Source organism: Acipenser ruthenus, chromosome 1 (assembly GCF_902713425.1).
Source record: "Acipenser ruthenus chromosome 1, fAciRut3.2 maternal haplotype, whole genome shotgun sequence".
NCBI classification, from domain to species: domain Eukaryota; kingdom Metazoa; phylum Chordata; class Actinopteri; order Acipenseriformes; family Acipenseridae; genus Acipenser; species Acipenser ruthenus.
Genome location: NC_081189.1, coordinates 29,734,565 through 29,762,071, shown reverse-complemented (window position 1 = coordinate 29,762,071; position 27,507 = coordinate 29,734,565). Strand labels below are relative to the sequence as shown.

General features: G+C 36.6%; 1 protein-coding gene across 6 annotated transcripts in view; it reads left to right on the top strand.

Annotated features, from left to right (window-relative positions):
- Positions 1 to 27,200, top strand: part of LOC117420538 (A-kinase anchor protein 2) — a 165,847-nt gene extending 138,647 nt beyond the window's left edge. For 5 of the 6 annotated variants that reach the window (XM_059023358.1, XM_059023376.1, XM_059023354.1 and 2 more), the window contains 4 exons: positions 11,362 to 13,639; positions 16,480 to 16,670; positions 19,564 to 19,602; positions 22,267 to 27,200. In XM_059023358.1, coding sequence (XP_058879341.1) covers positions 11,362 to 13,639; positions 16,480 to 16,670; positions 19,564 to 19,602; positions 22,267 to 22,359 — 2,601 coding nt within the window. In that variant the 3' untranslated portion in view covers positions 22,360 to 27,200. The remainder of the gene's footprint in view (positions 1 to 11,361; positions 13,640 to 16,479; positions 16,671 to 19,563; positions 19,603 to 22,266) is intronic. The other variant, XM_059023367.1, reaches the window with a different exon arrangement.
- The last annotated feature ends 307 nt before the right edge of the window (positions 27,201 to 27,507 follow it).

Genomic DNA, 27,507 nt, shown 5'->3' with positions numbered 1-27,507 from the left:
TTAGTCAAGAAGTGATAGTAGCCATCCTTTGGATGAAACATACTGTAAAATCGAGGTCATATTGTAAGTGACTGCAGCAGCAGTTGTGACACTCTTCAACCCCCCCCCCTTCAATCTGCTTACTTAAATTTCATCTTTACATTTAAAAAAATGACATAAATTAGGGGAAATATGTTAAAATAGAGAGCTATTAATATAACCAGGGGTTGTTGTTATTATTATTATTATTATTATTATTATTATTATTATTATTATTATTATTATTATTATTATTATTATTATTTATTTTTCAAACAAAAAACCTTGACAGTTGAAAGATTGTTGCTAAAACAGCTTTCATCATAAACATTGGCTTCAGAAAATCTGTCTACATTTTGTGCATACTGTACATACTGTACTGGTTGCTTATCTTTTTACTCAGCAATTTAAAATCTTAAAAGTCTCTGTGCTAACTGTCAGACAGATCTACTGTGATTCTTAGACTTGTCGGGCATGTTTACAAAACTTGTTTACAAAGAACTTTATCGCTGAATCTGGTGGAGTAGCCTGACAGTTTAGTAAAAATAAAACCACAGTAAACATCAGGAAATTGTTATTGGTTGAGGGAAAACAAAGTAATTCAGTGATCCAGAACTCATAAATTAGCGGTACACACTCTTAGTTCCATGGCCTGATGCAAATCAACGTGGAATTTTATGAGCCTCAAAGGCCTTTTGAACTGAGCTAGAAATCATGATGTCTTTTTTGTCACACAGAAAGGAGTGAAACTCCCTAAAACTGTAACACATACTTGAACTGTGATGTCTAGCTGCTACACGCTGCTGTTGTCCCTTTGGTTTTGTCTCAGGGAACTGTTACAGTGACATAATGCTTTGAGTTGTCTGAGCTGAAGAGAAAGGAGGAGATGCTGGAGAAGGGGTGGGGTGTAAAAGGGGGCCTTTGTGTGAATGGGCTGGAAGGAGGGAAGCTCTTCCTTCACCAGCCCCCAAACCTATGACATCATTGCCTGCAAAAAGGCAGGGAAGGAATTTGACTTGAGGAACCAGAGAAGGAGGCATTGTAGAAATAAAAGTCACTCTACACTGGAGCTTGAAAACAGCAATACTGGGTAAGCCTGGTTCACTGTTTTACAATCAGTTAAAAAAGTCGTGTGTTGTTAAGAAAGTGATATATGTGATGTTTATGCCTTAAATCGTAAATGATGCTTCTTCTCTTTTACCTTAAAAAGAAAAAAAAACAAGATTTCTAAACAATTCTATTGTACATCAGCATAACTTTCAGTAATCTTATATTTGGTATTTTCTTTAATACACGTGGTAAAAATACAGTATATAAAATTGCAATGTACTGAGTGGAATGCTGTGACTTTCTGATTGCTGCACTTCGGATATCTTAATTTGCCTACATAAGCCAGAGATGCTAAAGTCAGCCTCTCAAATAAATGCAATAGGACTGATAAATGCATGGTTTATATGTCCTAGAACTAAAGGCAAACATAAAAAATCTATGTAATTGTAGTAAAGTGAAGACATAGACATATATATGAGATATATATGTGTGTTTAAATGCTTGCAGGGATAACTTAAGTGAACTAAGTGGTATTGACCCCAAAACCATAATTCCTGTAATATGTGTGGATTATATGACCTATATATCATTTTTAGTCTGTGACTCAGCATTTTAAACAGTATTTTCTTCACAAAACTACTCAATTTAGTACTTAAAACTATAGCTTTAACAATAATTAAAGGACAGTATTACTAATGGTAATCAAAAAGGTCACAGTTTAATTAAATGGGCACTTTTGTATTACCTATTTATAACTAGCGTACTATTTACAAAAACAGTATCAGTTTTAAGTCATCAACCGATACCATAGAGACAGGATTAAAATAAAATGTGATTACCATTGACAATACTTTTTATTGTAAGATCCTACTGTATATTTGTATACTTTTTTATACATTCAGAAATAGGTTATGTATAGACACTGGGGTAAAAGTATAAATAGGTAGTTTTAATACAGATTGTATGATTGAAAGATTGTATATTTAACTGCATATTTAAAACATTTGCTAGTACCATAGTAAGCAACATTTTTTTATTTCCTTCAAATAAATTGTTACCCGAAAGATTAAAAAAGTTGAAGCAACATTAATTCAAACAAACGTTGTCTTTATCCATGCTATTTTAGTATTCCCAATGGTGACATGAGCGTTGGAAGTTATGGCTGAGCATATAGTTTGAAATATTCTTCTGTTACTCACTCTTTGTGACTCACATTTAGCACTGCATAATGCCTCAGTCAATGTCTGGTTATCAAAACCGATTATTAAAAGCAGCTGAATTCACAGGAGGAAGTTAAATCTGTCAAACCACTCACAAATCAACAGAGCTGAACACACTATTCTGAATTTTAGCAAAAACGGCAGACAGGGACCGTTGTAGAGGACATTTTAAAATGGAGGACTTGTGTTCCTGTTATGGAACTTAATTAGGGTAGTCATTCAGAAACCCCACCAGACTAACATCTCTTGGTATCTGAAAGAGTTAACCCCGTGACACCTAAACAGCTTCCAGATGTAGGGTGAAAGCTTTTTAATGAAGCGATTTCACAATGCTGAGTTGTGACTTCTCAATGGCATGCAGTGTTCTTTTTCAGAGAGAAATACACGGGTAGACTACTGTTGCAGCCAACAACAATTTACAAATATAAAAATCGAAAGGGGAGGCCTGTAACTCAACAGCACGCACATCTATTTGCGATTCCTGTTTAATTAAGAACACAGAGATAATTAAATCCCCATCCGTCAGCACCAGACTCACACACCAGGTCATATGTTACTACCTCAGGACAGCCAAGGCATGCAGAGAATGTGAAAGCAACCCACCTGATGGTCTTCTATATAAAACTTATTGGTTTAATATGCAGTTTTAGAAAAGGAAAAAAATGACTATTTTTTTTTTTTTTTTGAGATCTCAGGTTGAATGTGATGTATTGTTAGCCTATGCCCCATTTAATGATCTAAGAATTCCTGGAATTTCCTCATTTATTTGAACGGAAACCTCTGTCTGACCCACTTTGATGGGAAAATGATTTGGCGTTTGTGGGGGTGATGGTCAACATATGCCTTAAAATGACAAATTCAGTGGGATAAATTCAGTATGTTGTTGTCTTAGGAATTATTTGATTGAGGAATCTGGAGTCTGTGACTTATTAAAATGTGTTTCAGTAGGCCAAATACTATATGTTGTCCTTTTCTTTTGAGTTTCAGCAATGGAGTTGTTTTTGAACTCAATAAACTCAGTATGAAATTATTTAGCAATATCTGTAGAATTTGTGATGAATCTTGGTTTAGACATTTTTACCTCAGTTTCTTGGTGTTGATGTGTTGATGAAGATAGTAAACAGCTCATTTCTCAACCTGACCCCTTTTTATTGCACCTCAGAATTTAAGATTGAGATTTTAAAGTCACATACAGTTCTCAAGCATAATTTCCTGCTTATTACACCAGTAATGACATTTTCTTGGGACATTTTCTAGTAAATTTGATTACACATAGCTAGGGCATTTGTTACAAGAAGTTCTTGAACATACTCTCCACGGAGATTACACCACCAGACAAAATGATTCAGTGTTATTTACAGTAAATGCTTTGCGGGTGGTTTCACAGTGCTAGTCCCCATATTTGGAGCACTGAAAATAGCAGTGTGTGTATTTTACCGCCCTCTAAATATATATCATTTATATATTTAACTCTGTACAGCACATTCAAACTGAGATTCAACACCAGTGGAGTCCTGCTTATAACCAGTTTACAGATGGACACAATCATAAACCAAGGGGGTCATGTGACTTGCTGATGGTTTACACAGTCAGTAAATAGTGATTTGAACTAATTACCTCCAGTATCTCTGACATTTCCTCATGAACCTCATCTTTAAATTATACTGTAAAATGTAACTATACTAGCATTCTAAACTGCAGCATGGTAGCCTGAGTGTTAGATGTAATGAGATAACAAGTAGCTGGTGATTCAATGTTTATCTTTAACTTGATGCTTTGTATATAAATGTTCTACATGCAGTAAATGCTACATAGTTTGACTACAAAGCACTACACAATACCAGTAGCTTAGTGGCTATTTTATACATTAGAGAACGCTCACGCAACCCAGCAATATATTGTATATAGAAACGATGCAGGCAGTTTAAATGTACTTTTAAATACTGTAGTTATGTTTAGCAAAGGAGATCAGGTTTTATTTTAGCATACCCTTTTATTAGTTTATCAAAAGGGAACAGATATAAACTAATCATTAACTCAAAATGAACAATGTTTGTTAATGTGTTAAGCTAGTTTTTAATACACCAAAAAAAATGCCCCTTAAAATAGTGAGACAGAATCACTTTTTAGAGTTAATACCCTGCTTTGGTAACAGCTTTGCATATTACTTGATGCCTAGCTCCTGTCATACTTAAAACAGCTTAGCACATCAGCATTAGCAAAAAATAAATTAAAAAAAAAAAACATCTTTGAACATACTTGAACAGTCAGGATAATGCAGTCTTTAGTCAGCTAATTTCAAGGGGAAAGAAACACATTCTGCTTGTAAAAGCATGCAAGGTGTTGGATTGACAGTTCTGAAGATGAAAGAGTTTTGTTTATCCAATGAGCAGGTTCAGTTTGGGTAGTCATTCTGTTAACTATTCCAGGGTGCCTCTTGCCACTACTGTATATCTCTGCTGGGCCCTGGAGGGACCACTCTCAAATGACCACTAGACTACCAATAAATGTACCAACTATGAGGTTTTGATTTCAGTGTTCACTGGGCATAGGCCCTTAATTCCACTGGAGAGAAATTTAATTTAATCCTGTTGCCACTGGGATACAGTATAATTAATCTACAGTAGTCCATTAATCTATTCGACATCCAACTATATTTTGACACAATATATAAACTATATATTTTTTAATGCAGTACAGAAATAGATAAGAGGATCTAAGGATGAAAGGCGGTTGCAGGATTGAATAATGTAGGTAGATAATATAACTGTGCATGGAAATATGTCAAGCTTTCTGCTGGAGAAATATGAGGTAAAAAAAACTGGCAAGATGTATTACTGGGCAAGCTTTTTATACTACCCAATATGGTTTGAACAATAATCTGATTTTAAATAACTAGTGCATTGGCAATAGGTTAAGTATTCTCTTATACTTGCTATGGTTGTAGGTCATAATATGGTGATAGCTATTATGTAATTTGTATACCTTTGAAGTGGGTATCCTCCATATAAAGGCATTTCACTGTTAAGACACCACTATTCAATCAGACATAAGTACATTTTTTCTCAGCCATTTGGAGGACATACAAAATGGTTTCTAATGTATGACTATCAAGGCTCTTTATTTTCAGAAAAATTACAAGCTATCACTCAAAATGTGGCCTCCCCAAAAATAATGATTTATACCAATCAATTGGTAACTGCTTTCGGTAGATATGTTTATGTAAATAATTATTTTTTGTACAAAAAGAGTAAGAAAGACTTTTTGTAAGAAAGTCTGAGTCAACATGTCTGAGCCATCGTGTAACAGGGAACAGAAGCAAGTGAGATCTACATGAATGATTTAGATTCTGGTATAGTAAGCAAACTTGTTAAATTTGCAGACGACACAAAAATAGGAGGAGTGGCAAACACTGTTGCAGCAGCAAAGGTCATTCAAAATGATCTAGACAGCATTCAGAACTGGGCAGACACATGGCAAATTACATTTAATATAGAAAAGGGTAAAGTACTGCACGCAGGCAATAAAAATGTGCATAATAAATATCATGGGAGATACTGAAATTGAAGAAGGAATCTATAAAAAAGACCTAGGAGTTTATGTTGACTCAGAAATGTCTTCATCTAGACAATGTGGGGAAGCTATAAAAAAAAGGCCAACAAGATGCTTGGATATATTGTGAGAATTGTTGAATTTAAATCAAGGGAAGTAATGTTAATAACTTTACAATGCATTAGTAAGACCTCACCTAGAATATTGTCTTCAGTTCTGGTCACCTCATTATAAAGAGGATACTGCTGCTCCAGAAAGAGTGCAAAGAAGAGCAACCAGAATTATCCCGGGTTTAAAAGGCATGTCGTATGCAGACAGGCTAAAATAATTGAATCTATTCAGTCTTGAACAAAGAAGACTACGCAGTGATCTGATTCAAGCATTCAAAATCCTAAAAGGTATAGACAATGTCGACCCAGGGGACTTTTTTGACCTGAAAAAAGAAACAAGGACCAGGGGTCACAAATGGAGATTAGATAAAGGGGCATTCAGAACAGAAAATAGGAGGCACTTTTTTACACAGAGAATTGTGAGGGTCTGGAACCAACTCCCCAGTAATGTTGTTGAAGCTGACACCCTGGGATCCTTCAAGAAGCTGCTTGATGAGATTCTGGGATCAATAAGCGACTAACAACCAAATGAGCAAGATGGGCTGAATGGCCTCCTCTCGTTTGTAAACTTTCTTATGTTCTTATGTTCTTATGTTCTTATGTTCTTAATATTACCCTAGATATTTACTCTGAAAACCATGAAGTTGTTTATCTGCACAGATTTTCATCAATTTTCCCCCCATGCAACAAATATTATATAAAATAAAAACTAAAATAAGGGCCTTGATTACCATTAGTGTGCTACTAGTATAAACTATGTTTGTAGAAATGTGGCCAACATTGTCTTAAATGTTTAATATGCCTTTTGTGAGCCTCGTGTTTCTTTAAAGAGGAGCCTGACAGTTCATAACCTAGCTCTTCCCTGCTGTGTTCCTAATGCATTCAACCTCCACAGGATGTAAAAATCATGAACTGGCCTAGTGAGAATAAAGTTTAGATCAAATGATGTATTTATTGTTACTGTGCTTGTAATAATTAAGTGGCAATTAGTAATATATAAATGGTGGTATTTTTAATAATTTAAAATATTTTTCACAGCAAGAGGTGGTCAGAAATAAGTGAACAACTTGATTAAGTATTTTGAAAACAGCACACCACAACAGTATTCACAAATCCATATAGAGAGACTGTATTCCCTTTGACTATTAGTGTTGTCTCATGTTTTGACTTTCGGACACCTGTCTTCATGTCCTTGATAAAGGAAAATTGAGTTTTCCTTCACTCATCACTCATGGAATTGTCACATTAAAAGATTCCAAGAGGTCAGTAGGGCCAAGGCGGGGCAAGGTTTGGGTTTGACCAAAAATTGGTTTGTTTGTGTTTTATTCTTCAGAGCAATGAAGCATGATGGAAAAACATAGCACAGCCCGGTTGTGAACTATGAAATAGTCAATAGCTCATTAGTCACCCTGTCATCCCCATTGTATGTGGATCCTGTCGCGTGAACAAGCTGAATTGAAAGTCTGCATAGAAAATTTGAAGCTACTGATTATGGAGCAAGGCTATGTAAAGGGATAATAAGTGTTTGCTCAGCTGAAGACCCCTCAGAAATGCAATAAGTAATTTGAATCTATTAATCAATCAATAAACCGGTATTATTTATATAATGCCTTTCACGATAAATCACCCCAAAGAGCTTTACAAAGATAAAACACTGATAAATAGTAAAAGTAGCAATAAGCAATACAAGTGAACAACACAATAAAAAATAAGAACAATAAAATAGAGGGATTGAGTGAAATATATACAGTACCGTATTCCTTCGAATTTAAGAGCTGCGCTTTTTAAACCATTTTTTGGTTCTCAGAAATGGCCTGCGTCTTAAATTCGAATACAATGCGAATATACAGTGCGCAGCACAATAAACAAGCTCCGTGGTTAATCTGCAACAGCACCGTTTCGTTGTCAGTTTTGTACGATACAACAGCATAATTTAGGTTGTAGTTGTATCTTTGCAAATGCATATTTATTTGATGTTTTATTTTTTCCTCAAATTCTGGGTGGTAAATTTGGGCTGCGTCTTAAATTTGAGGGCACTTTAAATTCAAAGGCTATCAGGATTGCTATCCAATGATTTTTTAAACCATTGATTTTTGGTTTTAGTGCTTTGCAATCCTGAGTAGTGGAAATGATTCAAGAGGCCTGTGGAAGACTGGTTTCTGTTGAAATCCTCTGTCAAATGACAACTGCTCATTCTGCCAATTGATTAGTATTTTTCAATTCAATAAGAATTTTGTCTACATTTTTTTTTTTTAGTTATTTTAGGTAAATATGTTGTACATTGTATTTACTAACTAATTATAAAGTTAGTGCTGCAGATAAACTATAGCCCAGTGAATTGTAGGCGAAGATGCAACTTGTATTACTGATTGGTGGAAACAAATGGTATTTTAAATATAATGACAGTAACCACTTACAATCTTACAATGGCTGTCCTTAACCCTGTGGAACCCATGATATATTATCTTTTATCCTCCCTTTGCCACCCATATTGCCTGGATAAGCACTAATGGTACTAGCTTTAAAGAAGTGTATCTCATTCATAGTGAGGGAGTTTGTTGGTCCATTGAGGATTACCTAGTCTGGAAAAGTAAATCTGGCATGCTTCTGTGAAGCTTGATGAATTTACAGATACTGTCTTCAAAATGTCTGGTAGTAGAGCAGACTCATTTAAAGTACGAAACAGACGTCAGTAAAATTCTGAAATGCTGTTGTGTTTTATTATAAAATGCATTTTAAAGTTATTTTATTGAAGGAAAAAAATGCCTTTTTTTACCATGCATCTACTAGATGCATGCAAATGCTTTCAAATGCTTTTACCCTGCTTTACAATGTTTGCCTTTAAGAGACAATTAGATCAATCAGAAACCATACACTAAGCTGTCACCTATGGTATGTGGTCACTTGAAAAAAGTAAAGTAATGTCTGTACATCGGGTCATGGGTCACTTATATTGTAAAGGCTTGGGCGCTGGTGTGTGAATGAAGTGTCAGTGACAGGGGGAATGATTTCAGAGGCAAAACCGCAATTCAGTTAGTCCAGTTTCCAATGGTAAATTGTGGTGTTATCTGCTAGAGGGTCTTGAGAAGATTAATGTGCAGTTTCCCTTCAGAGAACCTTATCCAAATTAGAGTTGGGGGTCTGTACAAATGACAGATTAAACACATTTAATCAACAATAGACCATCTTAGCTGCAGATATTACACAGACACACACACACACACACACACAGAAATGATTCTGATAAGAGCACCATCCTTGTCACGCCTGTGCTTTCTATGTACAAACCGCTGGAAATAAGAAGTGACTGTGTATACCAAACCCATTTTGCTGTGAAACTGTATCAGATGACAGGCTCAACCTGACAGCGTAGTTTGCAGATAGCTCTGATTAACGTGTCAGAGACCAGCTATGGAAATAAGAATATTGCCATACCCCATTTAACACCTTGATTCCTAATAGCAAACACAAATAAATGCACAATATGGGCTATGAAGTAAAAACACATAATAAAAATATAAAAATAAACTTTTGTGAACTATTCAGCTAAAATCTTAGTGCCATTCACTTTGTTTTTAACAAAATAAAACAATGTAGAGTCCTATTATCCGTTTAATCTTCCTACAGGCTGAAATATGTATATTAGGCAACCAATGCAAGATTACTTTGAAGGGAGTGCAAAGTTTGCCAAAAAAAAAAATAATTCTGAATCAATAAATCTAGCATGAATGTATTTATTGACATATTTGTGCCAGGACAAAGTCCAGCTGATAAAACGGTGTCATGTGATGCACAAACACATGTATCATACTCCATTTACAAAATGTACATCTCGTGGGAATAGGAGGGTTTTTATTATTGTTTTTAGTTTTAATTCTGATGTATTTATTTTCCAAAAGGGAATTTCTATTCACTCAAAGAAAACTGAAAAAGAAAAATGATTGGGTGTTGTCTGGTAAAGTACCAGCAGTAAAACTTTATAATCAGCTTTGCACATTCCTATTTTCTGAATTGTATTGAGAACAATATATAACCATACATGTGGCCTGATTACATGTACTTTTTATTATCAATTAAAAAAATATTAAATGTCCTTGCTTTTGCATTTTAACTTAAATACAATGCTCTGCTCTGTTTTGCTCGGGGTAAATTGTTGTTGAAGTAAAATGCAAAAACAAAACAAAAAAAAGGCGGGAGGGGTGTTGCTTTTCTGAAAGGATCTATTGACAACACTTGTTTATAAAGTGTTTATAAACACTCTCTTAAGTTAAAAAGTGTTTTCATGTATGATAATACATTATTGTAATAAATGCCTCTCAAACAGCTGAAAACAATTGGAAAAGTTAAATCGAAAGGGTCTTAAAAAATAGTCCTAAGCAAAACATTCCTTAAAGCTTTGTTGTTAATATGTCCCAGTGTGAAAATCAAGATCACTGGGGCCTTTTCTCAAGAATACAGTCAGTAATTTACAGTTTTGTTTTTTTTGTTTGTTTTTAAAGGTGAAAACTAATTTTACAAAACTAGAACCAAATCAACCTAGAGGTCTAATAAACATGCACAAGTTGTTTTTTCACCTTGTTAAATTGAAAGGGAGTTTAATATTTATAACATAACTAAAATGAGGATGTATTATTATATGTACACATATATATGCCTGAATAAAAAAAAGCCAGTTTTTTTTTATCACTTTGCTGTTAACATCCTGTTAATAATGTTTAACCCTGTCAATAAAAGAGCAAGGAGGAGGCTGGGATATAATTAAGATATTTGGAAACTAATATTTGTATTGGTTGAGTAAAGGTTCTAAAAAGGGTGCTAAACTGTTTCTAAATTAAATTAACAAAAATTGGTGTAAGCAAGGGCTGCCAATCCACAGCTCCCGAACACTGGCCAAGCAGCCATTTATATTGGTTACAGGGAGGATTTTCAGACCATAAATGTGGGTCACCTACCTTGCATTCTGGCATCAACAACTGTGGCAGAGAGAGTATTTAAGATGTGATGTCTGCTAGTGATTCAGAAGTGTGACCTATTTAGAGGCTTTCTAGTGCTGCTATAATTAACACAGACTAGCTGGCTAACCGGTGTGGTGTTTATGATAAAATACAATAATATTTTGTGCATGATTTGTATCCTTTCTCGAGGCCTTTTAGAGAAGTAAATAATTTGAATTATAATTGTATGTATATACAGGTATGTGCAGTATATATTATTTGTTTATTCACAGATATAAGGATATTGACATACCTTGAGATTTTGGTTAAAGAAGATCCATTTACGTTGTTAGCAAACAATCAATCCAAACTTGTATGAACACACATCCTTTCACTGAGCTTTGTACAGTAAAATAATTCTCCCTGTATTGTTAGCATTTACATTTCTAACACAAATGTTATATTTTCTTCTTTTAGAAATCTTCCTCCAAAAGCCCAGAGGATGACAGTAAATTAAAGGAGAGAGGCTTAAAGAGTGTCAGTTTCCTGGATTCTGTCGGCATAATCTCTGGAAGCAAACACAAAATGGAATTTGAAGCCCCTTTTTCAGAATCCCAGTCGGAGAACCATCATGGCTGCTTTCCTACCAATGGTCAAAATGGCTTGAAAACCAGACACGAGTCACTGGACAGTGATGTCGCCAAGGAGATCCAATATTTGGATGAGGTCCTGGAAGCCAACTGCTATGACTTGGCTGCAGAGAACCCTTTTAATGGAACATCCTCTCCAGAACCAAATACAATCACAGTTGATAGCTCTGGATCATCAGTCTACGTTTCAGGTGAATCTTCGCCTACCAATGAAGTAATAGTGATAGGCAGGAAGCAGGCAGAAGCTACTTTTTTAGAGGACCAGGATACCAACCAAGTGAGACCCAATGGTCACAATTTAATTGAGGAGTCTAATTCCTACATGCCCCAAAGGGTGTCTGGTGAGCCAACCTTAACAACTATCAAGAAAGAGGCCAAGTTTGAGCTGCGGGCTTTCCAGGAGGACAAGCCATCTAAGCTCTTTGATAGTAGTTTAGAAAAGACAAACGTTCGAATAAAGAAGATTCGTCCCACAGAGGAGGTGGCAGAACTGGAACGGGAGCGGAGAGAGCTTATCAGGAGCCAGGCTGTAAAGAAGAATCCGGGTATCGCCACAAAATGGTGGAACCCACCCCAAGAGAAGGCAGTAGAGGAACAGCTAGAGCCTGACCAGCTGGAGTCACATAAAAAGTATGAAGAACGCAAGCAGAGAAAGCCTCAAGCAGTAAGTGTGCCACCAACGTCACCCAAGCAGACATCAGCCCCCTTTGTGCCACCAGAGCCCATGAACATCAACAAGGAAGCCATAGTGACAGAACAGATTGACTTCTCAGCAGCCAGGAGACAGTTTTTAATGATGGAGCCCACTAAGCAGCCTAGCGCTCCAAGGAGAACTGTGGCTCCCAAACTGTTTTCAGCCAAGCCGTTTTCCAAAGCACCCCAGCCGGCCCAAATGGAGAGGCCAGTGAGCTTAATAACAGTGACAGGGTCTGTTCCTAGCCAAGGCCAGGCTATGCAGGACAATGAAGTGACCACAATCAGAGCTGAGAAAATATATTATGTACCAGATGATCAAGACGTAGATGAAAAGGAATCGTTAGATGTTTCACCAAGTATAGCAGATAATGGATTGGAAGAGGAGCAGGTTACCAAAACATGGGAAGAAGACGGAGATTTCAAATGCGCCAGAGCAGTGATGACTATTCTGAAAGAGGAAGATCATGATATGTCATATCCATATCCACAGTCAGTTAATGTCTCCTACCATCCGGAAGAGCTTGACTCTGGCTTGGATGACCTGTCTCTCAGATCACAGGACACCACAGTGTTAGAAACCTTGTCCAATGATTTCAGCATGGATAACGTGAGCGATAGTGGTGCTTCAAATGAGACAATGAATGCCTTCCTGGAGAACTCAATGGGAGATTTCTCTCTGCCATCTACTCCACAAGCCATGACTCCTGTTGACTGCAAAATGGAAGGGGGGGCCAAATCACCAAGTGAGCACAGCATTTCCCCACTCCAGTCCACCTATCAAGGTGCCGTGCTGACAGAGGAGCAGTTGGAGTATCATGCAGGGATTCTGGTACAAAATGTAATTCAGCAAGCCATTGCTCAGCAGAGCGATGGAAGGGACATTAAAACTCAACAAGCCGTGGAACAACAGCCTTGCAGCCCCACTAAACATGTGAAAGTGGTTGAGCAGCAACCTACTCCTGAAGAAGAAGCCTCCAGGTTTGAGCAACCCCAAGTGTCGTCATCTCCAGTGCAGGAAAATAAGGACATTACGCCAAAGATCTCCGTTGAGAGACTAGACCTTGGGGACAGCTTCCAGCACCCCCTGGTGGTAACTTCCAGTCAGCCTACCCCAACAGATGACAGACAGGCGTTCAGCTACTTCAGTAAGTACTCCGAGGCAGCTGAGCTGAGGAGCACAGCCGAGGCCGTGCGAATGCATGAGCCAGAGGTCACCGCTGGGCCTTTCAAGCTCCGCTCTAGGAAGCAAAGAACTCTCTCCATGATCGAGGAGGAGATCCGCGCAGCCCAGGAACGAGAAGATGAGCTGAAGAAACAGCGTCAAAGTCTCAGCACTGCACCAAGCCCTACCAAGAAGAGTGGACCGGGTTTACCCACCAGAACAGTGTTCACCGGGAAGACAGCTCCAGGTAAGCCTTATATTGTCATTAGCTTCAAATATTTTTTTACTGTGCCCTTGCCATTTTTATGTTTGCAGTCAACCTTGATTTTTTTGTGCGTTCAGGTTGTTTCCTTAGTTCAGGAACTGCTCTTCTTTTATAGTTTCCCCCTTAGACATCTGAAACCCAGCCTAGATCAGCTAAAGTGTCTATATGGAAAATGGGGACAGTAAAAACCTAAAAACTTAATTTGAAGCTACTTACTCTTCAACCTTAAAAATAATAAGCTTGCAGTTTTCAGCTTTGTCCATGCATATAATATCTATAATTTTTCTGGAGGCATGTCTGTACAATATTTCCAATCCTGTGTTATTATGCTGTGTCTGTTATGTGTTACCAGTTATTTTGCATCAGTCACTTTATTGTCAGAGTTATTGCAACCTCTGGTGGACAGTTAGCATACTCCAATGCAGAATAATGATATAGAGTGATGCGTACTCTCCCGACTATATATTTCATTATTATTTCATAAGCTATCAGAAATAAAACTTTGTTAAAAAAAAAAAAAAAAAAATGAACAGCTGGATTTTTTATTTTATTTTAATATGCTCTTAGCCACGTTACTTTCTAAGTATTCTCTCTGTACTGTACTATTCATTTCCACAGGAGTGTTGGTTTGGTGTTTGCAATAATATTTAACCTTTTTGTAGAAATTCAGTCTCTACAGCTGAATATTTCATTATGATAGAGTGGTTTGGATTGTGGGTCAGTTCGGTCTATCGGCTTCCTGATAAGCAAGTGTCTACAGCTATGCCAAAAGTTTAACATCACTCTATAGAATTAATTACTTTTGCTTCATGAAGTCGAGTGAAACTTGCTGAATAATGTTAAGTACATATTGAATTACAGACCGCTTTGTAGTTTTCCATATACAAAACTTTTGGCCATAGCTGTACTGTAACTGCTTGAGGCCTTTTAACAGTATGTTTATTTATACTGTATACAAAATACATGATGGTAGTTCATATTCTATATAAATTGAGTTCCACTGTGAGAATTATGTCACAGCTGGTCAGAGACCTGTTGAGCTGGGTCACATAAAATGCTGGATTTTTTTTGTATTATTATTTTGTGACTTGTTTGTCAGTTGGTAAAAAGATTGGTAAGTGTTTCAAGGCTCCAGAGGTTCAAGTACTCTGCTCTGCAAACTTTTTGTTTTTAATAGGAAACACAGTTGGATACATAAATAAACCTTCCAAATAACAATTGTGTACAAGTTTCTAGCACCTCCGACCTCTTCACAAGAGCTCACTTTTGTTGTGGTGCTCCTGGTGTGGGAATATTCCACAGTCTGCTGTTTAAAAAGGCTCTGAGAACTTTAAGAAAATCAGTTTGAAATGTCAATGTGCCGACACACTAAGGAATAATACTGCTTTACTATTATTACACTTTTTTTTGCTTGGGGTGCTACTCAACTATGAATATACTGTAAGCGCATGATTCTAGGTTAAGTTAGGCCTTTTAGGTTTTGTAACTTAGGCTAGGTCGTTTTTGTCAAAATGTGTTTGTTAATTAACCAGTTATTTTTCATTAAACATAAATTGAACCAAGAAAGGCTTTTTTAACTAGTCCATATTGTCAAGCATAAATTACTGCATTCATATGAAAATCAGTATTTAGTACCCGTATGGTACAAAATTAACTAATTGGATTGATGTTGTCAGAAGTACATCCTGTCTGTCTCATTCCTTGATTGGGGTTTTCTCACCAAGCAGATTAAACATCTGTCTCCTATGTTTCTGGGCCCTGGCACTGGACTGGACTCTTGACCTCTTAATCTGCTATTATCAACTGATTATTATTTATTTATTTATTTATTTATTAGCAGATGCCCTTATACAGGGCGACTTACAGTTGCTACAAAATATCACAGTACAAAGTATCACATTGCAAAATGTCACATTACAGATAAGAGCAGTTATAAAGTACAGTAAAATCAGTAGAAAATAAGATAAAATTCAAATAAGAGCAAAATGGGAGAAATGAGGAAGGGAAACGACAAGGCAGGTAGTAGAGTTTTGGATGAGCTGGAGTGGACGGATAACAGAGGCAGGGAGCTGGCCATGAGGAAAATGCAGTAGTCAAGGTGGGACAGTACCAAGGCCTGAACTAAGAGCTGCATAGAGTAGTTGGTGAGGAAGGGGCGAGTTCTGCATATGTTGCTGAGGAAGAAGCGACAGGAGCGTGCCAGAGTAGAGATGTGCTGACATCGAGGTTCTTGGTGGATCAGGAGGGAGAGTGGGTGGTGGATTCAAATAAGGAACAGAGATAGAGAGATCAGTGGTGGGGGAGGAAGAGGGGGAAGGAGGTCTGATTGATATTTAAATCTTTTATATTTAATAATATTTAAATCTTTATTAGACGACAGTCCTTTCTTAGTCTGTTTAGTGCAGTAGTTAATACATAGGAACCCCCCAACCCCTAGTGAATTGAGAAAGGAGGGTCCTCAGGTTCACAAAAAGGGAACAATACTGCTTCCTCATTCAATTAAAACTAATCTTTAATTGTCACACTCTCGACCTGGGGTCATCACGCTCCAATTGCTCATTCATGCTCATGCAGCATTACTAGTTGGGTCCTACCAATTGTTAAATACATTTTTCAGTGGCATAATTTGTTTTTAAAGTGTTAAGTTGTTAAAAAAAATAGTGCGCTTTTACACCAAGAAAAAAGAGAGCTAGGAATAATCCCTATAGGCTCAATTTACCAACTATTTGTTATACCTTACAATTTTTGCAGGGCATGAAAGTGGTGTCCTTTAAGATGGATTCTGAATGTTGCTTAATCTTCATGTCTACCTTTTGTTGCAGGCAAGATTGAGAAGATTCGCCCTGTACCTCCTGCTTTCCCTTCTGCTGAAGGCCCACTCCCATCCCCACTGCCTGACTTAGGAGGTGAGGATGCTGAGGGCAACCAGCGGCCCAAAAACTACATGCAGACCCTCATGGAAGACTTTGAAACACACAAAACAAAACGACGGGAAAAGATTGACGAAACAAGTGTAAGTCCATTAATTAAAACATACCGTTCCTATATTTGACTTATTAAATTGTCCGTCATGCTAGGGGTCTCTTTTATTAGAATTTGTTAATGCAGCTTTTTCCTAATAAAGCAACACGGTCCAATATAGTCGTATACAACCAGGTACCTCAACTCCAGGGAAATATATACTGATGTATACTGGTATAGTACATATTCACTTTGAAAATGGTTTTGACTCAATTAAGGTTTGTTCAACCAGGGTCATACCAATTGTCAAGTTAACATGCCACTAAATCTTCTGCTCAAGCCTCTCTCTGCTGCTTTTACATTTACAATAACAAGCATAACACTTCTAATGAAGTACAGCACTGTAGCCATGGTGGGGAGACTGTGTCATTAGACCCTGGATCAGCTACATCTTGATTAAGTCACAGCCAGCTCCTCATGGATCATCTGACTTTTAGAAAAAAAAAAAAAAAAAAAACCTGTGTGATTGCCATAGAAAATAAGGCAACTTTGAAATTGGCCTTATAGTCACATACAGTGGGTAAAGCCTTCCAGTTTGCCCCTATCCTTTTAATTATTCCACAAGTCACACAATTTCTGAAAGAAAAAACACTGGTGGTCAATTTAGGACCCTAAAGTCCTTTTACAAAAAAGGTTTCTGACAGTAGTTAGAAACTTATTCAGGAAGACAAACGTTTTGCCTAGTTCCTTTATTATCAGTGTATTTAGTTTCTTGTAAGTTTTACCTTAGAATGTATGATTGTGTATTTTTGAACATATCGATGATTTAATAATGTTATATTTGTTTTGTTTCTCTCTGACAATGTGCCTTTTGCGTTTATTGTATTTTGGTTTAAAAAAAGGACCCAATGTGTTTTCCATAGTATAAACACTGGGGCTGCATCACATTATATAACATAGAATATAGAATAAGCAGAGTTTTATATCAAGGCAGTAGTTTTTACAGTATGAAGTGCACTGTGTTGTGGTGTTCTCATTTGCTACATCTGTGTTGTTTGTTAAATTTAAAAATACTTAATGCAGTATCTCCTTTAAAAGTATGTCAGCCTCACTCAATTTGACCATGCTCTCCATTCTTTGTGATAAAATCTTGTATTTACAATATAGATAATGTGCTATTTATAATTATCAGCCAGCATAGCTCTAAAGGTGAATGTTTGCCTCTTTGTAATAGCATTATTAATAATACAATAACTGTTTTGTTTGATACCAAAACAACCTGCCCTTTACTTGTTAGTGGTTACTGAGTGGAATATGACGTTTTAATTGATTTTTATAAACAGGGGCAAGCCAATGAGACAAGCACTCGCTGTTGATATGTGGGTGGAGAATTGTTAAATGTCACGAACTCAGAGCACTGTGGCAGAAAATCTGTTTTAACTACAACTTGTGAACTAAAATCCAGCTCATTCAATGGGAATGTCCCTCAGCCCTTGCAATGAACATTCAAAATTGCATAGTGAGCTGAAGTACATTCTCAACACTTTCATTTCTGAGCTACTGAAACCCTGCGCTGCTGAAGTTAAGTTTGCAAGGTCTACAGCTCCTGCGACTCAGACTATTAAGTAGAGTGTTGATCCTGGGCAGAATGTGCGATCACAACTGCTGCAGTGGAATTTTCCATTACAATGTTTTTGCCCTTAGTTTTGAAATATCCTATGCAGATATCAGTCATCGGTCAGTCAGTTCTAGACTTCTCAGTGCAAGAAAAATTAAGCTTGTCACTTTTTGGTCCTTTGAATAAATTCTAATCAAGTTCTGTAATTATTGCTAGTCTTTCTAGCTAATGGGTGTTGGGAAATTGAATTCATCTTGATGGCTCTATTTAAGCTGTAGCATGACAGGAGTTGAAGGCAAGGGTGCTAACAAAAGTCAAAGTTCATTACCACACAGTAGAGCCTTCATTGAGAGGGCACTATCGCTATTAGAAAATCATTATTTTGTTAAAAACAACATTTTAAAACCCAGATTTACCTTGAACTTTTAATGATTGGTCAGGTACCCGTCTGCTGAGAAAAGATTGAGGAAAATAGTCCAGAAATTCTTAATTACAAAAAAAAAAAAAAAAACAAGAATGACATACATATTAAGAAAGAAAAAAAATACTTTATTAAACAAATAACCTTTTAGTTGTCAGTGGGGCTTATAGTTTATCTGTCAGATACAGTAACTAAGTGGAGCTACATTATTGAACTGTCCGTGTCTCAGTTTGGTGTTAATGAAAGATGCTCAGCTCCAGGCCAGCTGACAGACCATGGACCCTGGACAGTTACAGGACTGGTTGCTTTCATAGTTGCACTGTATTAATTGCCTAGTTTTAAGGCACAGGACTGAAGATACCAATATCAGAAAACACCATCTTGTGGCCACTTATTGGCCCCTTTTCTAAAGGTAAAGAGACTACTCCTCATTTTGGGGAGGGTTGTGGCATATTGATGGCACCTGAGAAAGGGTGTGGCGAGAAAATAAGGGAAAGCACAATATGTGTTTTCTGGAAACTTAGCAAACATAGATAACTACACTGAGCTAAAAATTCAAACTATCCAAAATGTAGTGAGATTCAAGGATAATATTAGCATGCTTTAGTACTCAGTAAAAAGCAGCAACCTAGGAATGTCCCTTTAATTCAAGACAGGACAACAATTTGTTGCAGATACAACATTCTCAAATTGAGGGAGGGGAAAGAGAGCTATCAAGTCAATTCACAAAACAAGTCGTCAACAAGTTCCCAAAGTTTAAATGAATTAATAAAACATTTGGGAAGAAGGAAATGACTTAGTAAAATATTCCATTTGCAAAGGAGATACTGCACTTACTAATGTTGTTCTGTAAACACCTTCATGTGTCACATTATTGACTAATGTTACTTCTTTCCTTTCCATCAGTACGCCCTTTTATTGCTCGCTAATGACGTTACTTCTGAGGTAACTGTTCACTGCTTGCTTTAAGGCTCTTATTTTTGCATGCCTGTCTCAGTTTTTTGCATGCTTCTACTCAAATGGCAGCATTGCCTATATTGGTGTCAGTTCATTGTTTACAAGCAAATTGGGAGTTTGTTTAACCTGATTTTTTTCACATAAGTAATAATAATAATAATAATAAATTATATCTTCTTTGAAGGTACAACACTGTAGCGCACCCATCTTCAGAGAAACAGTTTATATGTGTGTCATTTACCTGTCTAATGGCTTTAGTACAGCAGGATGGTAGACTACAAGTCTTCTATTTGAGCATTGTTTTCAGAGGAGAAACATACGAGTTCAGTTTTCTGTTCAGAAAGTGCCTATCATGGCAGGCTTGTTTTCTAGCCTCCTGTCATGTTTGCTGAAATAGTGTTAACCATAGCCAACTCAATACTGCAGTTTGTTATACAGTACCAACTAACTATATATTATATAAAAAGGCTAGAAGAAACCTGGTCATCAACTGTGTTTGAATTTGAGTTAGATTAGCTCAGTGCTATTTACAGATTAGCTGAAAACTGTTAAATTAAATATCCTGTTCTACAGATTTAGTATAGCAGGATGACACAGCTCCAGTCAACATGTTTAAAAGTTCAATTGAGTAATGATCAGGGAGAGCTGTGAAAATGGGACCGGCATAACAAAGGGAAAGAATGTGTATTTTTAAATGTTAGGGACTGCACCTTTATTCCAGGTAATTGTATTTTTTCCAGTGAAACTATTCCGATACCAGCCCCCATCCCATTTACCGTGGAAGTTACCAGAACATATTTTGGATATGGACTTTGGAACCTAAGGCAGTCATATACCAAATATTTAAGTATTCGTCAAATTCTATAATAGTTTTTTAATTTGTCAAATTCTAGAATAGAATTTAAATCATCTGGACATTTCATATTAAACATCATGAGTCAAATACTTCTTCTCGTTCTTTTTTCCTATTTGGCTGTCTTTTTAATCTTTATAATGTTTTAACATGCTTACCCACTAGGAGTAGACAGTGGATTTGTACTTTGAAGACAAGCAAATAACTGAAAAGTATTTTTTTTCTCTTTCATTTTTGAAAATTCTTTGCTTTCTATCTGATATAGACATTGATATAAATTTCAATATAGATAACTAACGCCATATACAGTAATCTAGATGGTTGTGAGTGAATGTTTCCTAAAATAATCTTTCTTAAACAAAAACACCTCTTAAGTAATCTTTACAAGGCCTTTAACTTGTTTTAGTTTAGTTGAGTTTAATTGGACACTCCAGGGTTCATAATAGTAATAAAGAACTGCCCTTGCTGCTATGAGCATCGAGATAAAACAACAGGGGGAGGCCTTTATTCCTGAATTACAATACTCCTGTTACTGTTTCCTGGCATGCTATGACCCCAAAACAATTACAGTTGTACTGTGCATCAGTATAACAGCAACGTCGTTCACTGGGATTATTACACATCCTAACCACACTATTTCGGTGCATGTTATTTCCCCAGTGCCAGATTAGCACTGCTATTACAAGTTGTGGAAAGGTTACTCCATGGTACTGAGACATACAGACATACAGGTCATGTAGGAAATGCTGAAAGTACATAAATACCATTAATATTGTCTTTCTCTTAGCTGGTACCTGTCTGTAAGAAGCCATCCTTTAGTGTTGTAAAGAGTTTGAGTTTGTTTCAGTTTTTGATGTGTCTGTGTCAGGTTCAGAAAGTGCCCATCGGGGGAGGCCTATTTTCTAGCCTTCAGTGCTGGATTGGTCTAATCCACAGATTGCAGGAAGGTCACAAAGAAAGCTAAAATGTTGGTTTAAATGTTGTAAGTAACTGTAGTGATCTGTCTTCAAATGGACAGAGGTGTAACAACCATTAGCTTTCTTATAAACTAGACTTTGAGTTAACTTTATCAGAATACTATTTACAGATTAACTGAAACTATTACCTGTACAGTTATGTGTTTAATCATCTACCCTAATGTATTTTTAATACTCAGTTGTTGTTTTTTCAACAACTGAGTATCAATACATATTTCAATGTCTTAGTTTACATGAATAGTTTATTATTATAGCTGGGTGTTTTAATAATTATTTTACACGCCTCATGTTTGGCAAGAGTGAATTGTGTTCACATTGTGCTTTCAAATCGACATATTCATATTCAGTGTCTGTGGTTATTCTTATTTCAAACCACCTAGCTAATAAGCATTGGCATCATAAAACAACCAAAACCTTTCACAGTTTACATTTGGGAGTCATCACCCATTGCCCAGCATTTTTGCAGGTAAAAAACAGCACTGCCTGTCTTCGTACATAAATACAAAACTGCAGAAAGCAAAAGACCTGTAAAGGTAATAGAAAAACACTGATACAATATGATTCATTTCAAATATAATGGTTCTATTCATAACTATGTATAAAACAACGCTGAATTATACAAATTCAGCTTGTTTTTATAATAAGCACTGGGACCATAACGACATATAGTATGAACTATATTAATAAAGATATTTCATATGGATGGTTCAGTTCAGTAGAAGATAGTAAATGGCCTCCCACTGAGAAGGGTATCATTCTGTTTGTGGACACCCGTGTGTTCAGACAATCAGTGGAGTAACTTCACCTTCTTGGTTTCCACAGGTATTGGATGCGACGAGGGTGACGCGCAGGAAGAGCTCAATGGCACTGCGATGGGAGGCTGGGATCTATGCCAACCAGGATGAGGACGAATAATCCTTCCGTCCCACAGACACACACATGCACCCCTGCGCACCACTTGACAATCACAGAGCTGTAGAACCAGGACTGGACAAACTTCACCTAAATATTTATTTTAGCTGGGCTTTCCATTAGAAGAGAACGACCGACTGACCGACGAACTGGGACTGACCGACGAACTGGGATTGCCGACGCACACGACAAAAAAAGGCTTTCTTGCTTCTCAATAAAAATCACAAGAACCATGCAAAGGAAGGAAAACTTGCAACTGCTAGCGAGGACACGATTTTGTTTTTCAGGTTTTACTTTTTTTCAATTGTATTTCTTCTTGGTTTCTTTTTTTTAGTACTCAGAAATGCTGAGAAAGTGCAAAGAGAGACTGCAAACAGCGGAGAGAGATGAGCTGTGTCTGTTTGGATGGGTTCATTTTGTGATTCCTGAAACCTAACCGGCTCTCATTCGTCCCTATACCAGGATCTGAAGCTTTGTCTAGGGCACAACAGTAACCACAGCAACCATTTTAGACAGTATTATGTTATATTAAGGAGGCATTATATTTTGCTGGGAATGTAATAGTATAAGATAAAAAAAAGACAGCCTGAGTGATACAAACGCCTGCGATCAACCTTTTTAAGCTGTTCACAAGGCTGCTTCTTTAAACGGTCTAAAACACAGATTTGTAAAGGCCATTCGGAAAGCTAATCTGGGCTTCTTTGATTACAACCCTTTGGGTTGGTCTGGATACACTCACACATACATATAGTATGCTATATATAAAATGCATACTCATACCACTTCATTGATGTCAGCACAGAAAACAAGATCTGCCATGAAAAATGTCATAAGTCATGCATCACAGGTTGACCACACTAACTGGGTCAGCTAGGCTATAAACTATATGACACAGGCAGTCTCCATCAGCTTGTTGTTGAGCAGGTTCTAATAAACTGGTCAGTTTCAGTGTGTGTGTATGTACAGATGTAAAATTCACCAGCTGTCAGTGGTGCTAGATGAACCAGGGCAACACAGATAAGACAAAGGCAGGATCTTTCACTAAAAGCAAAGTGGACTTCTGCTTTGAATTGACGTTACAATTTCAACTCAACTGCTAGTTCCTTAAAGAAAATTGAAAGCTACCACAGTAATAATATTAAGTCCATTATAGTGCATTGTAATCCATAATCGTATGCAGTAATTTTCAATAGTACTACAAATTACACTGCCTTAAAAGTTTACCGTATCCAAAATAAAGCATTTTATTGTATTATAATATTTAAAGGTGTAGTATGGACAACGATATTAAAACCCATGCTACTAAAACCACACCATTTTTGACAATCATGTTAGTCTGTTGTTATGGAGGCACCCATGCCCTCATAATAAACACATTAACATTCTTGATAAAGTACTTTCAGAGAATGTTCTGTTTTTGTAGGTTGTCATATTTGTACTTGTACAAAAACATTTATCTTTTTTTTAATCATTTTCCTGCAATTAAGCTGGGTTTTTACTCATAATTTATGAACTGCTGCTGTCATTCTAACTCTGCGGCAAATGCAGAGTCTATAAATATTATATTGAAAAACAACTTATATGCATAATCCTACATATATACACCGGTATTCATTATATTATATAAGTATACGTTCTGTTTCAAATATCAGTATTTATTTGCTTGAACATATGTTATATCCAGCTTGAAGAAAAATAATGATGGTCATTGGATGCAATTAGCAAAGAAACTTGATCTATGACATGAATGGAGGCCATTGACCTGGAGACCTGATTGCTTTTCCTCAGTAGAAGTGAGACGGTCTCTGGGTTTAGAATTGCCAACCACATAAATCTGGGTTTTCTCAACATGTAAAAGTAGGTCCTGTTATATATGTTGCATTGTGTTCATTATTGGTGTATATTAAATGGCAGGAAAATGTAATGAAACCCTTGCCCTCATTAAAACATATCCAATAAGGACCCCCTCCCTTCAGAAACCAGCTTTCACAGTTCTACAATATAATACCTTTTCACTTTTGATTACATTTTGTAGGGGCTGTTATTGGTTGCAATGACAATTTGATGGTGGAAATGGGTTAGGCCAAAACAGGAGTGTGGATTTTTAATTCCAGTTGACCCTTGGGTATGAGATACTTGGATAGACCCCAAATCCCAAAGGAAAGAACCTGCATTTCCATACTCAGTTTCACACTGAACATATATATAATTTAGATAGCCTTTAGGTGTACCCACATCTTTACGGCTTGGAGCATCCCACAAAGTCACCAATCAAATGACCAATGAAGTGGATCAGGAAACTGGATGAACGCCCTCTCAGGACGTCAAAATGGACACTTGGCAAACCTGAAAAAGACACCTTGGACACGATTATCATAAATCTTTCAATATGGTGTCACTTTTCAAGGGATTCCCTACCATATTGCAAGGCTTTTGCACCCAACCTTGAGACTTGTGTCGGACGTTGACGCACTTTGCTTATCCCTTGTACAAAGAATATGATATATATACACACACATATATCTTTCTCTTTTGACTTTTTGTTGCCAGTATTGAGAACGATCCCGGAATCTTGTATGAAAGTCACTGACTAAACTCTCCTGGATATGGATGCATTACAGTATATTCACAATGGCAGAAAGGACTGGTTTGGCTTGTTGCATGACATACTGAATAGGGACTTGTGCAGCAGGTTTCTCTTTTGACATTTCAAGGAGAATTGTGGTATTTATTATTTGTGCTTTTTTTATATGTTACTCGTAAGAATGATAGGGGCTAACATCTTTTTTTTCTACCCCATAAGCAATACAAATAGTGCATTTACTTCATGGTTACTGTAATTTCTGGATTAGGAATTTCAGAGAGAACATTCCTTCTCCTATAACCCCCAAAATTGTTTTTACTGAAAGTATAGCAGCTGTGGGTCACCTATAACACAAATGCAGGTCTTAATTTATTGACTCAAATGCAGTTGGGTCCGAATTATTATTATTATTTTCATGAAAGCCAGTAAGATTATTTTATTGTTCTATGTCAGTGATATACAGAGTTGCATTTTGTTAGTATTGATTTTCTCTAAACATTTTCTTATTATTCACTGTTTGAAAATACTAATTTAATATTAACATCACACATGCATCTTGACACTTCTTAAAGGAGAAACAATCATAGCCAGCCATGGTTAAATGACAGAATTATAAAACATACAGTTAACTTTTAAATGATGTTGATATAAGTACAGGCTGAAGAGCTATTTTGTATACTGGTGTGGGACTGAAATGAGAATTGAGTGACACATTGCCTTGTTGCAGGAGGCTGGTTTTAGTGTGTGCACAGGGACTGCATTATTATGGTTCTTAGTGGGCAAAATACATGAATGATTGTATGAGTTGAAATAAAATACACATTTAGATCTGCTGGCGTGGAAGTGAAACTTAGAGTGAGCCAGTGCGAATGTCTGGGAAGGTTGATAAGTTTTTGAAAGGTTGTGCATATTTAAAGTGGTTTCAAAGTCAGGGGAATTCTGTTTGTGAGGATCCCTAGATTTGCTTATGAAACATGCAAGCTTGCAGCTGTGGGATTGTTTCTGAGGTTTGTTACTGGTTGTGAAAGCAGGGCTTGATGAGATAGTAAGAACGTGTATAGTATTTATTATATATAACTCCGGAACTTTATGAAAAACAAAATGTGGAAGTACTGATAATGCTATATGCAGTATTTTTTGAAAGGGAGACTCCAGGTTCTCTGGTGATAAGTGACAATAGTTTCAGTGTTGTTCATTTCCAGGTTATGTTTTATTTGTTATATTGAGTGGCACAAGGCCTGACATGACTGCAGTTCACACTACACAATGTAAGGCCGTTTGTAATGTGGTTTAATATAGTTTATTAGTATGTCTCTCTTACAAGGTTTTTAATCAAGAAGCTATTTGAATGGGAACAGTGACTCCTAGGGTAATGAATGATGATGAAGGGATAGACTCATTTAGAACACTTAGGGGCTCTGCAGAGTAGCATTCGGTCACAGCTGGGAAATGCCTGATTTTGCAATGCAATCTTGACAGATAGTGGTACTCCCAATCGGCTAACACCACATGATAATGCTTTCTTTACAAGGTCAAGCCACTGTATGACTGGTAGTTTAGCATTGTATTGTTTAACCAGCAAATTAGTTCTGTTATTGGTGCTTTGGAATACACACTGAGACACACACACCGATGTATCACAAACAAAACACATACACACCACATGACTCAATATTAAAAATAGCCTGTTGCTTCTAATCCAGAAACTACATGAAACTATGTTGTAGATGCCAGGAGTGAAAGGCTGGTAGTGTGCCAGTGCTGTTAATGCCATGCTATACAGATACTTACCATTTCAGTACCTCAGGCATGCTGTAGTTTCATATATATATATATATATATATATATATATATATATATATATATATATATATATATATATAAGAGCTACAGAGGAACATCTACCATGGAATAAGATAATCTTTCTGTGTTATGTGACTGCGTTTTGTGTATGTAATGTAAACACAGAAAAAACTTTGTGAAATAATAATTAAAATTCTGTTTTTTTTAATGAAAGATGGCACAAGTTTTCTGGTGAGGGAGGGGTGGGGCAAGGGCTTTAAGCACTATAGCCTGTTTAGACTGGGAAAAACTGGGAGCTAACCAATGAAGAGTAAAGGTTAGCTGTGGCAAATCATTCAGGCTTTAAAATGCATCATGTTAATATGTTAACCACTTATTGTATGATCATATTCTGCTTCTGTTTTATAGATATTGTAAGGCTCACAATTACACAAGTATATAATTATTTTCTCATTAACGAATTGAATTGTGTGTGTATTTTTTTTCCACCACTACCCACCTACACATTTGTTTTGTTACCTTTTTGTGGATATTACACTGCAGAAGAAGAAAAAAACAAAACAAAACAAAATACTGTTGCACTTGTGGTTTGGTTCTCAAGCAAAGCATATTGTGTGGGGAACTGTTTCTCCAAAAGGGGTTGCCCGCACAGTAGTTGTCTTCTGTGGAGACATTTTATCCCCAAAAGGACCAGAATATACACACTTCCCCAATCAGATTTTTCAGACTGATATTTTGGTTTTATGAAAAAAGGTATTGCTAGA